Source organism: Grus americana, chromosome 19 (assembly GCF_028858705.1).
Source record: "Grus americana isolate bGruAme1 chromosome 19, bGruAme1.mat, whole genome shotgun sequence".
NCBI lineage: Eukaryota > Metazoa > Chordata > Aves > Gruiformes > Gruidae > Grus > Grus americana.
Window position 1 is genome coordinate 3,161,230 of NC_072870.1, and position 12,072 is coordinate 3,173,301.

General features: G+C 44.0%; 1 protein-coding gene across 1 annotated transcript in view; it reads left to right on the top strand.

The window, feature by feature from the left end:
- Window positions 1-3,543: 3,543 nt before the first annotated feature.
- CASTOR2 (cytosolic arginine sensor for mTORC1 subunit 2) overlaps window positions 3,544-12,072 on the top strand; it is a 133,083-nt gene continuing 124,554 nt past the window's right edge. Inside the window, exon 1 of the mRNA XM_054847675.1 lies at window positions 3,544-3,974. Coding sequence (XP_054703650.1) covers window positions 3,862-3,974 — 113 coding nt within the window. The 5' untranslated portion in view covers window positions 3,544-3,861. The remainder of the gene's footprint in view (window positions 3,975-12,072) is intronic.

Below are 12,072 nucleotides of genomic sequence, written 5' to 3' on the forward strand. Positions count from 1 at the left end.
CCACTGTCTAAATAAAATAATACTGAAATATCCTGCTGCAGTTTGGAGTAACTGCATAAAACATGATGACTCACGTGATTAGAAATTCTCCTTTATTTTTCCTCTGTGTACAGTGCTGATCTTCATGAACTGTTTGTCACAGTGTGTAATTACATTCCTTTCACCTAAACTATTTCTACTTTTTTTTTTTTTAATTTCTTTTTCCTGAAACACTGATTGTTGTGGAGTGTTTCAGTTGGGTCTGGAAGCAATCTGCATGCAGAGACTTGAGTGTTGGACTGCAGTGTGCTTTATGAGAAATTTTGCATTCAGACAAAATTTAGACTCACAAGAGCTAGAGTCTCCCAAAGGAGTGTTGGTGACCTGTACCTGGCTGTACCTTGGTTGCTGCTGAGATAAATGTTCAAAGCAAACATGCAGACCATCTTCTTGAACTCGGGATTTTCATAAAACACTGCTGTTCCTTCTGAGGACCTCATTTCTAGACAAACAATTCCCCGAGGCAAACAGGAGATGGTTCTTGCCCTGCTCACCAGTAAGAAGGTCCTTGTGAACATGAGCAGAAGCTGATATATCTAAAAACTGCCCATCAGTCCAAGTACAGTCTGCATTCTTCTACCAGGGAAACCCCACCAGCCTCAAGGCTTCAAAATCCAAGTTTTGCTTAGCGTTATGGATGGCATCTGACCTAGAGCACATAGAAATCTCATCTACTTATGATGGCTCATAAGTGCTCTGCTCTCCATCCAGGCAGGAGATGACTCATGGTGCCTGGTCCTCGTACTGAAATTTCTTTTGCTGCTATCTCATCTTCCTGTTTTCTTGTCCGTTCTCCCCATTTCTTTGTTCTGTCTGCCTGGCATGTGCTGCGGTAACTGACATTGGAAGCTGTGTGGGCAGGGAATGGCTTTTGGTTTTAATAAAAAAGTGTGGTTACACCATCTTGCACAACAGGTCCCTGCTCTGGGGCTTGGCCAAGTGAGTCCTTTCGAGCTGCAAAAATATGGAAAACTTGGAATTGCAATAATCAAAAGATATTATAGCATGTTATATATAACAACAACGCATTCTAGGCTGCTCCCTGCATGGAATCTCGCAGGTATACCTGGCAACAAGGGAGAGAGAGAGATCTGAATACTAATGACAGCTGGAGGAGGGGGCCCGTAATAGTGTTTTGGCTAATTGCCAGGTTGCCTGCTCTTGAAAAATTTGCCTGTGCTGAGCTAGGCATATTTTTCATGTGTAGAAAATTAGGTTGGGTGTTGGTAGGGCTTTATATTTTCCTAATGCTTCCTACAGTCAACTATGTGAAGGTTCACATAGCCATGAGGTCTGAGTTTCCAGCTCAAAGAAGCCTTCAGGCCTTCTATGAAAGACTTGGAAAACCATAGCAGCTGAACAGACCCAGGAAAGAAATTGCAATTTTGGAGAGCACCAGATGTAAACTTACAAAATGAAGAAGTAGTTTTGTGTTTTGTGGGTTTGGGGGGATTTTTTTTTTTTTTTGCTTGTTTGCTTGATTCTTCTTTTTTTAGTAAATCCAGATGACTAACTCAGGGCCTCTTTTCTCCTTCCCTGCAGGCAGAACAAAGTCTCTGATGATTTGCTTGCTTCAAAAGGTCCCCACTGATTTTACCTTTGGGTCTGTTCTACCATCTCTCATTGTTTCATGTAAGCATTTTCTGTGGTAATTAGACTGGTAATAGCATAATCCCTGGTGGCCTTCCTAGAGTGTCTGGCCTCTCTGGGTTGAGAAAGCTCTGCTTGGGGGCAGCATATTTTTTCTCTAAGTGGGAAGGGGACGAGTTGATGTTGTGAATGTTGTCCTGATTATGATGGAAAAATCTTTTAAGAGAGGAAAGTTTTGCAGCATTTCCTAGAAGTGATTCAGGCTACATTTGTCTGATTTCCTCTGGCAGCTCACAGCAACCTTGACGGTGCATGTTTTGTCCCTGGCTGTTTCCTTCTGGACTCTGTGGTCTGCATTGTCCCAGAGGAACATAGATATCTGTGATTTGTAGATGCAGGTGCAGGCACTTTTTGTAGCTGGGCACAGATACATTCAGAGCTTTGAAGACCAAGACCTTGAACTGGCAGTGGAAGCAGATTAAAAATCCTCTTCAGCTTCCTAAAGTGCAATGCCTACAGTCATCTGAACCTCTGTGTGAGGCAATGAAGGAAAACAACCCCTTGGTTTTTAAAGGCTTTTAAAAAATGAAGTAGAGATTTGATATTTTATCTTTGTTGCCTTTCCTCTGAATGATTTCAAGTTTTTCCTTTTGGGATATAACAAAATTAAGACACAGCTTTTCAGAAGTGTGGCCACAGGCAGAGGAAGAACAGACATGTCCAGGGGAGAAATACAGCCATCCAGTGGGAACTAACAGAATAGAAAGGGTTTGGAAATCCTAGTTTCAGAAGCTTGTCTCCAGAGCTGGATTCAAGGGATTTCTGCCACAAGAACACAGGCCCTAAAAGCTTAGTTTGCAACTGCAGGAGCTCTTCCTTCCGTAGAGGGAAGAGGAATGGCCTGGAGTGGAGCTTGGCTAACTGATCTCTGACTGACGCCTTTGGACACATCCTGTACCTCAGTTTCCCCCTGTGTAGAACAGAAGGATTTGCTAGTGATGGTCTTTATAAAGCCTATTTGAGATCTACTAATGAAAAGTGCCATAGTGATATAGGTGCTGTTGTTACTGTTGTTGTGTTCATGGCAGAATCAGTGTGATCCGAAGTGAGAGGGAGTCCTGCACAGAAGCTAAAATCAGGTTTATGGCCCAAGTCCTGTTTTAAGAACACCCCAAGTCTGAATTTAATTCCAGTTTTAGCCTGTGTGGTGTCAGTGGGGCTCTGTGCAGAGGAGCTGGTGCTCCCAACGGCCGTGGCAAGGGACGGTGTCTTGGTGCCAGCCCTGTGGCATTCCCAGTGGCAGAGCAGCCCTCATTTCAGGGGCGCTGGTTTGAGGGTCCTGGGATGAACAGGCCATTTGCCCTCCCAGCATTACCAACTGTCATATACACAAGGCTAGTTTTATATTGTGATTTTACCATTCTAATACTTTCATGGAAATTGAGGTTTTTTCCACTTTATTTCTGCTGCACAGGGAAATAGATGAGGACTCCCTATCTACCACATAGAAGAATAAACAGGGTAAGATTTGAGTATTTCCCTATTGTAAGTGAAAACTTCTGAAGCTCTTCTTCCTGCTGGCTTTTGGATTGTGATTTTCCAAATGCCCCGTGTGCCGCCTCCTGCCCGAGTCGAACAGTAGCTGCAATGAAAATTAAACAAAACAAAAGGCTGGTGGCTTACAAGTATTTGTTAATAAATTTCCTTTTTTTTTTTTTTTTTTTTTTGAGTGGTCAAAAGCGCACCTGACGACAGAGAGGCGGTGCTGGGGGGTGCTGCCCGGGCCCCCTCCCCAGGGCGGACCGTCCCGTCCCGTCCCGTCCCGTCCCGTCCCGTCCCGTCCCGTCCCGTGGCGGCGGCGCGGACTCCAAGGCCCGGCATGCGGCGGGGCGGCGCGCAGGCGCGCTGGGCCGGGGTTGAGTGGCAAGTTGTTTGTTCCAGCGAGCACCAGCTGCTCGGCACTCCGGGCTCCGCTGCCTCCCTGCCCGGCTCAGCTCCGCGCCCCGCCGGCCTCCCCCCGCCGGTCCAACTTTTGCACCCTCTGCTCCCTCATCCCCCCGCTGCCTGCCCCTCCCCGCCCCCGGAGCCGGGAAGGGGGAGAAGGAGCCAGGGAGGAGGAAAAAAAAAAAAAAAAAAAAGGCACCGACAATAACAGCCCCCCTCCCCCTCCCCATTCAAAAACACAAAATAAACCCCAGGGATAGATGAACTACAAATGAGAAAGAGGAAAAGATGGAACTGCACATCCTAGAGCACAGGCTCAGAGTGGCCAGCATAGCCAAGGAGAGCATCCAGTTGTTTACCTATGGATTAATCAAACTTGCTTTCCTGTCCTCCAAGACGAGGTAGGTGCTGGGGCTGGGGCAGCGCGGGAGCTGGGGGCGCTTCCTTGCGAGGGTGCCGGGCGCCCTCCTTGCAAGGGGACGGGGTGTTGGGGGGGGCGCCTTCCTTGCAAGGGGACAGGGTTTGGGGGGGGGGGGGGCAGTATCCTCCTTGCTACATGGGGGCCGGGTGCTGGGAGGGCACCCTCCTTCCTGCAGAGGGGCAGGCTGCTGGAGTGGGGGGCACCCTGTGTCCCTGCGAAGGGTCTGGGGTGGGGGGTACCTTCCTTGTAAAGGGGGCAGGGCAGCCTCCTCCTTGCAAGGGGTGGGTTGGTGGGGTGGGGGCCTTCTTGAAAAAAAGCAGGGTCCTGGGATGGAGGGCACGCTTCCTGGCAAGGGGGCAGAGTCCTGGGGTGAGGGGCACCCTTCTTGCAAGGGGGCAGGGTGTAGGGGTGAGGGGCACCCTCTTTGCAAGGGGGGTAGGGTGCCCTCCTTCCTACAAAGGGATAGAGTGCTGGAGCGTGGGGACACCCTCGTAAAGGGGCAGGGTGTCGTGGTGGGTGAGGGCACCCTCCTTGCAAGGACTCAGGGTGCTGGGATGAAGGGGTACAGCCTCCTGGCCAGGGGGCAGGGGTTTTTTTTGGGGGGGGGGGGAGAGGATACACCTGGGTCTTCTCTACACACACCCCACCCCATCCCAAGCCTGGGAGATGGTGATGGGAGTCAGCGCTGGAGTTTGGGGTCCCCACGTAAGGTTTAGGGCAGTCCCCAGTGAGGCTCCCGCCTCCTGCTGCCCTCCCCGGGCCGCCTGGCCGGGAGCTGCGCTCCGCGATGAGCGGATGAATGAAAACAGGTGGGGGCCGGGGGGGCCCGGCCGGGGCAGGCTGCAGGCACGGGGCGATCGCCGGACAACAAAGGCAACAACAGCAACCAGAGGAGGAGGAGGAGGAGGAGGAGGAGTGGTTTTTTTTCCTCTCGCTCTTTTTCTTCCCCCCCCCCCCCCCCCCCCCCCTCCTGGTTGTTGTTCCTTGCAGCACTTACTGAAAGAGCGAATCGTCCACACGCGTGTTTGTTTTAAAAGGTGCTTTTTCAGTGCTGCCAAACTGGAGGAGGACGAGGGGAAATGCATGCCTTGCACTTGGTTCTCTTTAAAAATTGTGGTATTGAGTAATATGGATTGTGATAGCTTGGAGGGGGGGAGAAAAACGTAGTGGAAGGCACTGTGAGAAATTTTTTTTTTTTTTTTAACGGGAGGAAAAAAAAATACTCTGGCCGGTTTACTGAATGTGTATAAGCTGCCTAGGCCTTTCACAGCAAAACAACTTGAATTGCAAATGCATATTCTTGTGTCTTCACTTAGCTTGTTGACTTTGTTGCTCTATTCAGAAAGAGGAATGGGAATGTAAATAACACAACTCAAACTCTTCTTGTTTTTCCAGCCTGATAATTAGTATTTCAGTTTTCTTCCCAGATTCATCTTGGATAGTATTCTTGTATGAAGGTGGGAAATTTTCTTTGGCAGTAGGAAAATAATACATAGATAATAAATTTGCTTTTTATTTCTTAAATTGTTTTATTCCAAGCTGTAATTCAATCCTCTCTCTGTGATAATGCCTACAGATGAATGGACCTATTTGTGGTGTAATTTGATTACAGTCCCTTATCTTACAGTTAAACTTCATGCATTGAAATTTCACTCTGATTTGGGGCTCATCCCATTTGGCTCACCACTGCCGTTGTTTGCACTGTAAAGTATATCAGCACCTTGTTTACTGCTGTCCATGAATAGTCAACAGGGCATTAAAGGCTCTTCAATCTTAAACATCTATTTCTAAGGTGTTGTTTCATTATAATTGAAAGTGGTTGCTGATTTTTTTGGAGGGATTGTTGCTCCCTGTCCCATGCTTAAAATGTCACTGTTAACATGAACAGTGAAATCTTTAATCTGTCACTCCTAATGCATAGACTGGGTTCTGGTGGGGGTTTTCTTTCTTTTTTTTATTTTTATTTTTTTAAGTTCAGGGATGGTCCTGTTGTCTTTTTGTTTCACAATACATTTCACATCCTCAACATTCGAGAGCTGTGAAAGGGTTAGGACAGGAAGATAAGCTCTTTGGGGTGCAATACCTTGTCCTGCATTTGGGTGTAGCACTTGACAGTTTGGTATTGCCTCTGGTCGCTGCAGTGTCTGGCCCTTGCCGCGCACAGTGAGTATCGATAATCTTTCCCTAGCTTTCATGGAACCTCACTGGTCAGGAACAAAAACTCTGGAAAGGTTTGTTGGCATGGGAAACTTCTGTTTATTTCCCTTTTGTTTGTTTTGTTGTTTTTGCAGACAGTAGAGATGCAGCAGAGAGAGGAGGGGAAGCTTGTTTGTGTCATTCCTAAGACAACTGATAGCACTGAATCATTGTTTTCTCTTGTGTGCTTTTTACATGCACTGAGGCAAATAAGGTCCCTGCCCCACGGACCTTCTGCTCTGATGAACACCATGTGTATGAAGAAGGTGAGGGTCTCTGGGAGATGTAACTCCATAGATTTATGATCCTGCTGTTTCTTTTTCCTCCTCCTTTAAGAAGTGAATGTGCCCAGGAGACAACAACTTTTTATATGGGTGCAAGACAAATCTCCCCTCCCAACCACCCCATCTGAAAAGGACTGCTTGGGGGATGAGAGGGGAAGGTGGCCTTACATCCCTGCTAATCTTTTCTGATGAGATAACAAAGATGCAGTTACTTACACCGCTTATATTTTTCCCAGTGAGACCTTAAACAGAGTTTTTACCTGTGCTGCAAGGCTGCCAGTAAGAAATAATGATTTGTGGGACAGATGTGATCCAAAGAGGATGGCAATGACATCATCGGTATCCTTATGTTAGTCATGAAGAAACTCTACAGGTTTTACATAGGCTTTTCTGAGAAGTGATCCGGAGGGAGTATTGGAGTCTCTTTCATGTTCTCACACACCAGGGAAAAGGGCTGGAGCAATTTTTTAAATCTTGTACATTTTTCTTAATCCTCTTGGGAAGGAAAAGTAACAAATCTCCCCCTTTTTATTTGGCCTTTTGCCACTTACAGTCTGCCCTTGTTCATGACATGAGTCTTTTAATTTAGCTTCTGTTACAATAGCAGTATTTTTTTGAACAAAGAACAGCAATTTTGGAACTATTCCGATGGCCAGAAGCAAGAAAGCAGTTAACGAGGTGAAGAGGTGAGACCAGTAGTGAATAAAACAGTGGGCTGAGCTGAAAGAAAAACACTATTAATCATAACTTTAAGTTAGGCATGAGGTATTTTATGCAAAGTTGCATTAAGACAAGTAGTCCAGAAATAAATAATAGCGAAACTCCTAAGCAGTTACACTGAGCAATGTGCTCTTGATGCTCTGCTTGTGTAAATAAGTGCAGACCTATTGATTTCAAATGAGCTCTGCCAGGCACCCTAGTGGAGGATAGGATCAGAGCTGTTTAATTTTTAGTTGCATGCTGAAGATTTGCACGTGTCTAATCTTTTTGCTATTGCTGTCATCATTGTGCTAGTGTTGTACTGATTGTGCTGTGTCCGTGTTTGGCTTGAGAGTTCCTAGGTGCTATGAATCTTCACTTATTCAGAAGGCATGCCAGGTGTTTATATATGTAAATATAATGACGGTGCCTGGTTTTAATATTGCATCCTTTTTCTTTTGTATGTGCCTCTGTAAATGTTAGTTCTCTGGGGCAGAGAACTGTGCTCATCTGTAAACTCCCACCTTCAGCTCCCTGTGTGCTGCAAAAAAAAGAGCTTCCCTCCCACCAAGATTAAGTGTCTCGTTTCCGCTTCCTTGGTCAGAGCTAAACTATCTCATGCTATTGAGTCATGTGCCACAAGTAACTTGCTTGAGGACTTGATAGACATACTAATGTGCTGCTACACTCCTGTCTTGTTTTTTTTTGTTTGTTTTTTTTTTTATTCCTAATTGCAAAATATTATTCACTATATCTCTTTTTACTGCATAGGAATTAAATTTGAATGGAGGGGGAGGAAGGACAGTCTCGGATAATGCTTGCATTGAGCCACCAGTGCATGCAATAGGGAGAAGGAAGGTGAGCCTGACCTTGTCTTTCGAGCGTATATAAAAATATATGGAGAGTTTAAGTCCTGGAGAATGAAGTGGGGTCAGGGTTCTTCCAAGCACTGTATCTGTATAATGTAATTAGCCTGATTTCTGGGTAATATGTTAGTAAACCCTTGAACATCTGGAGTGAGCGAGTTAACAAGTAGCCTTGCCTCTCTCTGTTCCGGTACTTAATATGAAGATTTGACAGTAAACAGTGAAATAAAGTAGTTGAGGGAGAAAGGTATTGTTTAAATTCTAATGCTATTAAGTTATAACCAGGATGAAGTTGAGAGGTTAGTTTGTTCACAGGGCTGGTTAAAATAATTGCAGGTCATGTGTCTAGTATCACAAATTTTAAAATCTTAACTGAGAGTTTTCTGATACTGTTTGGTATCAGATGGTCATTAGTACTGATGGTCATTATTTCAGCATGCTGAGAGAAGGAACCAGTTCTGCATGTGTGAAGGATGAGACCTTGGTTGCAGAAGTGTTTAAGGCAGCCATTTCAAAAGCAACCGTCAGTCTGGCTTCTTTTCCAAGATGCTCAGGTCCTCTTCTAGAGGTGCAGTTTGTGTATATTGGTGACTTGAAGCAGAATTACAGGCACTTTGCAAGCCTGCAGGTTTGGCACTAAATACAGAAGGCTGGCTGTGCAAGCGAGATGCTTCCCAGAGAAGCTGGATAGGGTGGAAAAGCCAGGCTAGGCTCTACTATGGGAGGTATTCTTAGAGTGGAGAGGTGCTTAAAAATATTCATTCTAATAAAAATGTAGCAAGAAGTAAACAGTGAAAAAATGTACAGAATAAGCTGGATTTTTGTTGGTCTTTGAATAAAAAATGAAACTAGGTTTGTTATCTTTGCTAAGTTTGTGGCAGTATTGTTGGTAATCTGTCCATTTTGCTTAGTAATAATTGACACCTCTACTTAAGAACAGTGTTGTTGCTATTAATATCAGTGTTTCTCATTCCCTGATCACTTGTTTACTGTCTAGGTGTCCTGAAATTGGAGATACTGTAATAAAAGGTCTGTTTTGGATTTCAGAGCATAATAGGGCAAACAAGTGCTTAAAATGTGTCTATGCATCATTTGATGACATTCAAGAGATCAGTAGTCCGTTTCCTTTGGTATGAACAGACAAACAAATGTCATAGGTACCCTTCTATGAAAATACAGATTGGTCTGCAACACTGGGTGGTCAGCTGGCAAAGGCAAGTTACTCTTGTTATTAAAACCTTTTTCCTTTTTTCCCCCCCTGGCTTCTGCCATCCTGCATGTCCTAGGAAGACCACTGAGTAAAGGCTTTTGCAAGTTCTGAGACAGTGTTTACTCATCTAGAACAGGTTGCTCGTGTTTTCTTTTGGTGTGGCAAAGACTCCCAAATGTCTTGATTTTTTTTTTTTTTCTGAGGGTGTATGTGTTTGTGATATTTGAGGTTTGGGGACTTCTTTTTTAGTCTGACTTGGTGACCATCTGTTACAGAAGGACCGAGCACTGATGTCCAGACACCACAGGAGGCTGGAGCGATGGGAAGGCTCGTGGCTCAAGCCGCCTGCCTGCCCTTCCCCAAAGCACTTTGCCTTCTTGTTTGCATCACCATGTGCATGTATGGTGCTGAACTTGCTGGTGGATATTCAGGATGAGTAAGAGCTAGTGAGAATCAGATAAATGAGAAGTAGAGAGAATAGAAGTTACTCGTTTGGGCTAACGAAGGACATAAGCTCTTTAATTGTGAATGTCATCAACTTGTGTTCAGGGCTGCTGGGTGTTTCAGGTGCTGCTGGGTTGTGGGAACATTCTGCACTGTTTTAATACATTAAACCTTGGAAAGAACAGGTTTCCTTCCTGACGGTCTCTTATTGTTTATCTACAAATGTTGTTATTATTTCCCTTTTCTGCTTCTGGCACATGGCTGGGCAGTGGGGCACTGCCTTACTTTATGCCTTTCTTTGCCCAGCAGTCCTGCCATGCAGTCCTCAGCCTACCATGTGGTCCCATCAGGCTAAGGCTGATGCCAAGTCAGAAGCTGACAGGAGTGCTTAGAAACTAAATGAGATTCAAAAGGTGGAACAGAAGTACTGGATCAAACCTGCAGTACGATGCTGGGGAGCACCATGTGCTAGAAAAGTGTTGGTTTAGATATTGGACGTTTTAACAGGGCTGGGTTTTTTTTAAGATTTTTTTTTTCTTCCTCTTGTCTGAACTTGGACATTTGCCTTTTAAATAAATAAATACCTGGCTGCAGTTTGTGGCGGGTTGGTTGCTTTTCCTTATTTCCCATGCTAAACTGTTTCCATCCATTGGCAGAGCTGTTATGTAGATGGAGTGCATCATCTGGGGATAAGTACATCATCAGTGATGTAAAGGAAACAACACTGGTGCCGACTGATGTTGAGCTGAGAAATAAAAAAGATGAAAAAATATTTATCTTTTGCCATCATTAATGATTCCTTCAGCAGAATATTTGTGTATTACTTTCAGATGAAAGTTAATATTTAAATGAAAAATGTGGCTTTTATTGGTTCCTAGATGGCTCCCCTGCAAGCTGGGTGCTCTTATGCTTCAGCAGTAGAGCAAATGTATTGCAGGTCTGTTAAGGAAAAGTATGACTATTGTGCATTCGTCATCAAGAAGTAACAGCTGAGTTGTTTATTAACACAATAGTTTGAATCCACAGGCTACTCCTTCCATTGAGTTATAACTTAAATTAGGCTCCATTTGATAGCTGGAACTATTTGACAATGCCTTGTTTGTGCTCTATAAATATGTAAATCTTTCCACTTAATTCTTCTCTTTTTTAATCTGTTGAGCACACTACCTCATTTATCTAATACACAACTCCTTAATCATCTTGCATGTTTCAGTGTTTTAATATATTTGGACAAGAGCTACAATTTCTTGTTTCAGAGGAAACAGTGCAGATTTGTTCTTTTGTTTACTGCCAACTCCAGAGTAAACTCCAGCTCTGATCTGATAGCTGAAGGCTGGTAAAGGAAGAATTATACAACAGGAATGTGAGGAAATAACTCCATTCATTGCTGTTCAGAATCAACAGAGCAAAGCCTGTGAGTTGCAGTTATCATTTCAAAGTAAAAAGATCTCTTCTCCCCCCAAGCTCAGCTTGGTTTTGTGTAGCTAACTATAAGATATAGTTGTTATGAGAGAAAACAACAGACAAAAATGTTTTATTATGGCACAAAAGAAATAAAGATTGATTAAGCCTGTTTTGTGACTATACCATCCCCTGTTAGTTTCAGATGTACGGCACAAAGTTTTACTGTGCTGACCATGGAAACAGAGAATCTGATCTCATTTTTGTGGTCTGATGTATAATAAACATTTTGTAGGGGTTGATAAAGTTTTATTTTCACATCCAAAAAAAAGCAGTGAATGCCTAAACTTCTTCACCAACCAGAACTGACTTCCTTACTTTGGTCTGTTGAATGTGCTTTACTAGAGATTAAAATAAAAAGTCTACTTCTGAACTGCAGCCTGCTTTAGAAGGCTCACAGCAGTAATGCTGAGGTATCAGAGCTGCTATTTAGCGCAGAGTTGGCAAGTGGAAAAGTAGTGAGTTTGCTTGGTGGCAGCAAACCATTTGTTAATCTTTTGGGGACTTCTGAGGTAGGCTTTTGTGGGGATGTCTCAGTAGGCAAAGTGATTTTTTCAGACCTTTGCAGTCCAATTAAGTTTCATTAACGTGATGGAATAGAAGTTTTTAAGATACTTGTGCTACTTATTGGCCAGTAATTGGAGGGAGGTGTAGGCTGTTGGTGGTGGTAAGCTGTCCTTGACCCAAATTCTTTCAATACAAATTGTTTATAAAGTAGGATCCCAACCCTTTTCTAAGTGTGAATGTGTGTTTGATCAAGATGTAACTGTAAAGGAAAAGTGCATTGTCTTTGCCTGCAAAGTTTGTTTTCTTACAGAGGATACCAGAGATGTCATAAGGTTTTGCAAGCTACACCACTTAAGTTTAGAGCAAAATGCAACCTTAAAGTATTCAAATAGATTAATTTAAAAAAAAAAT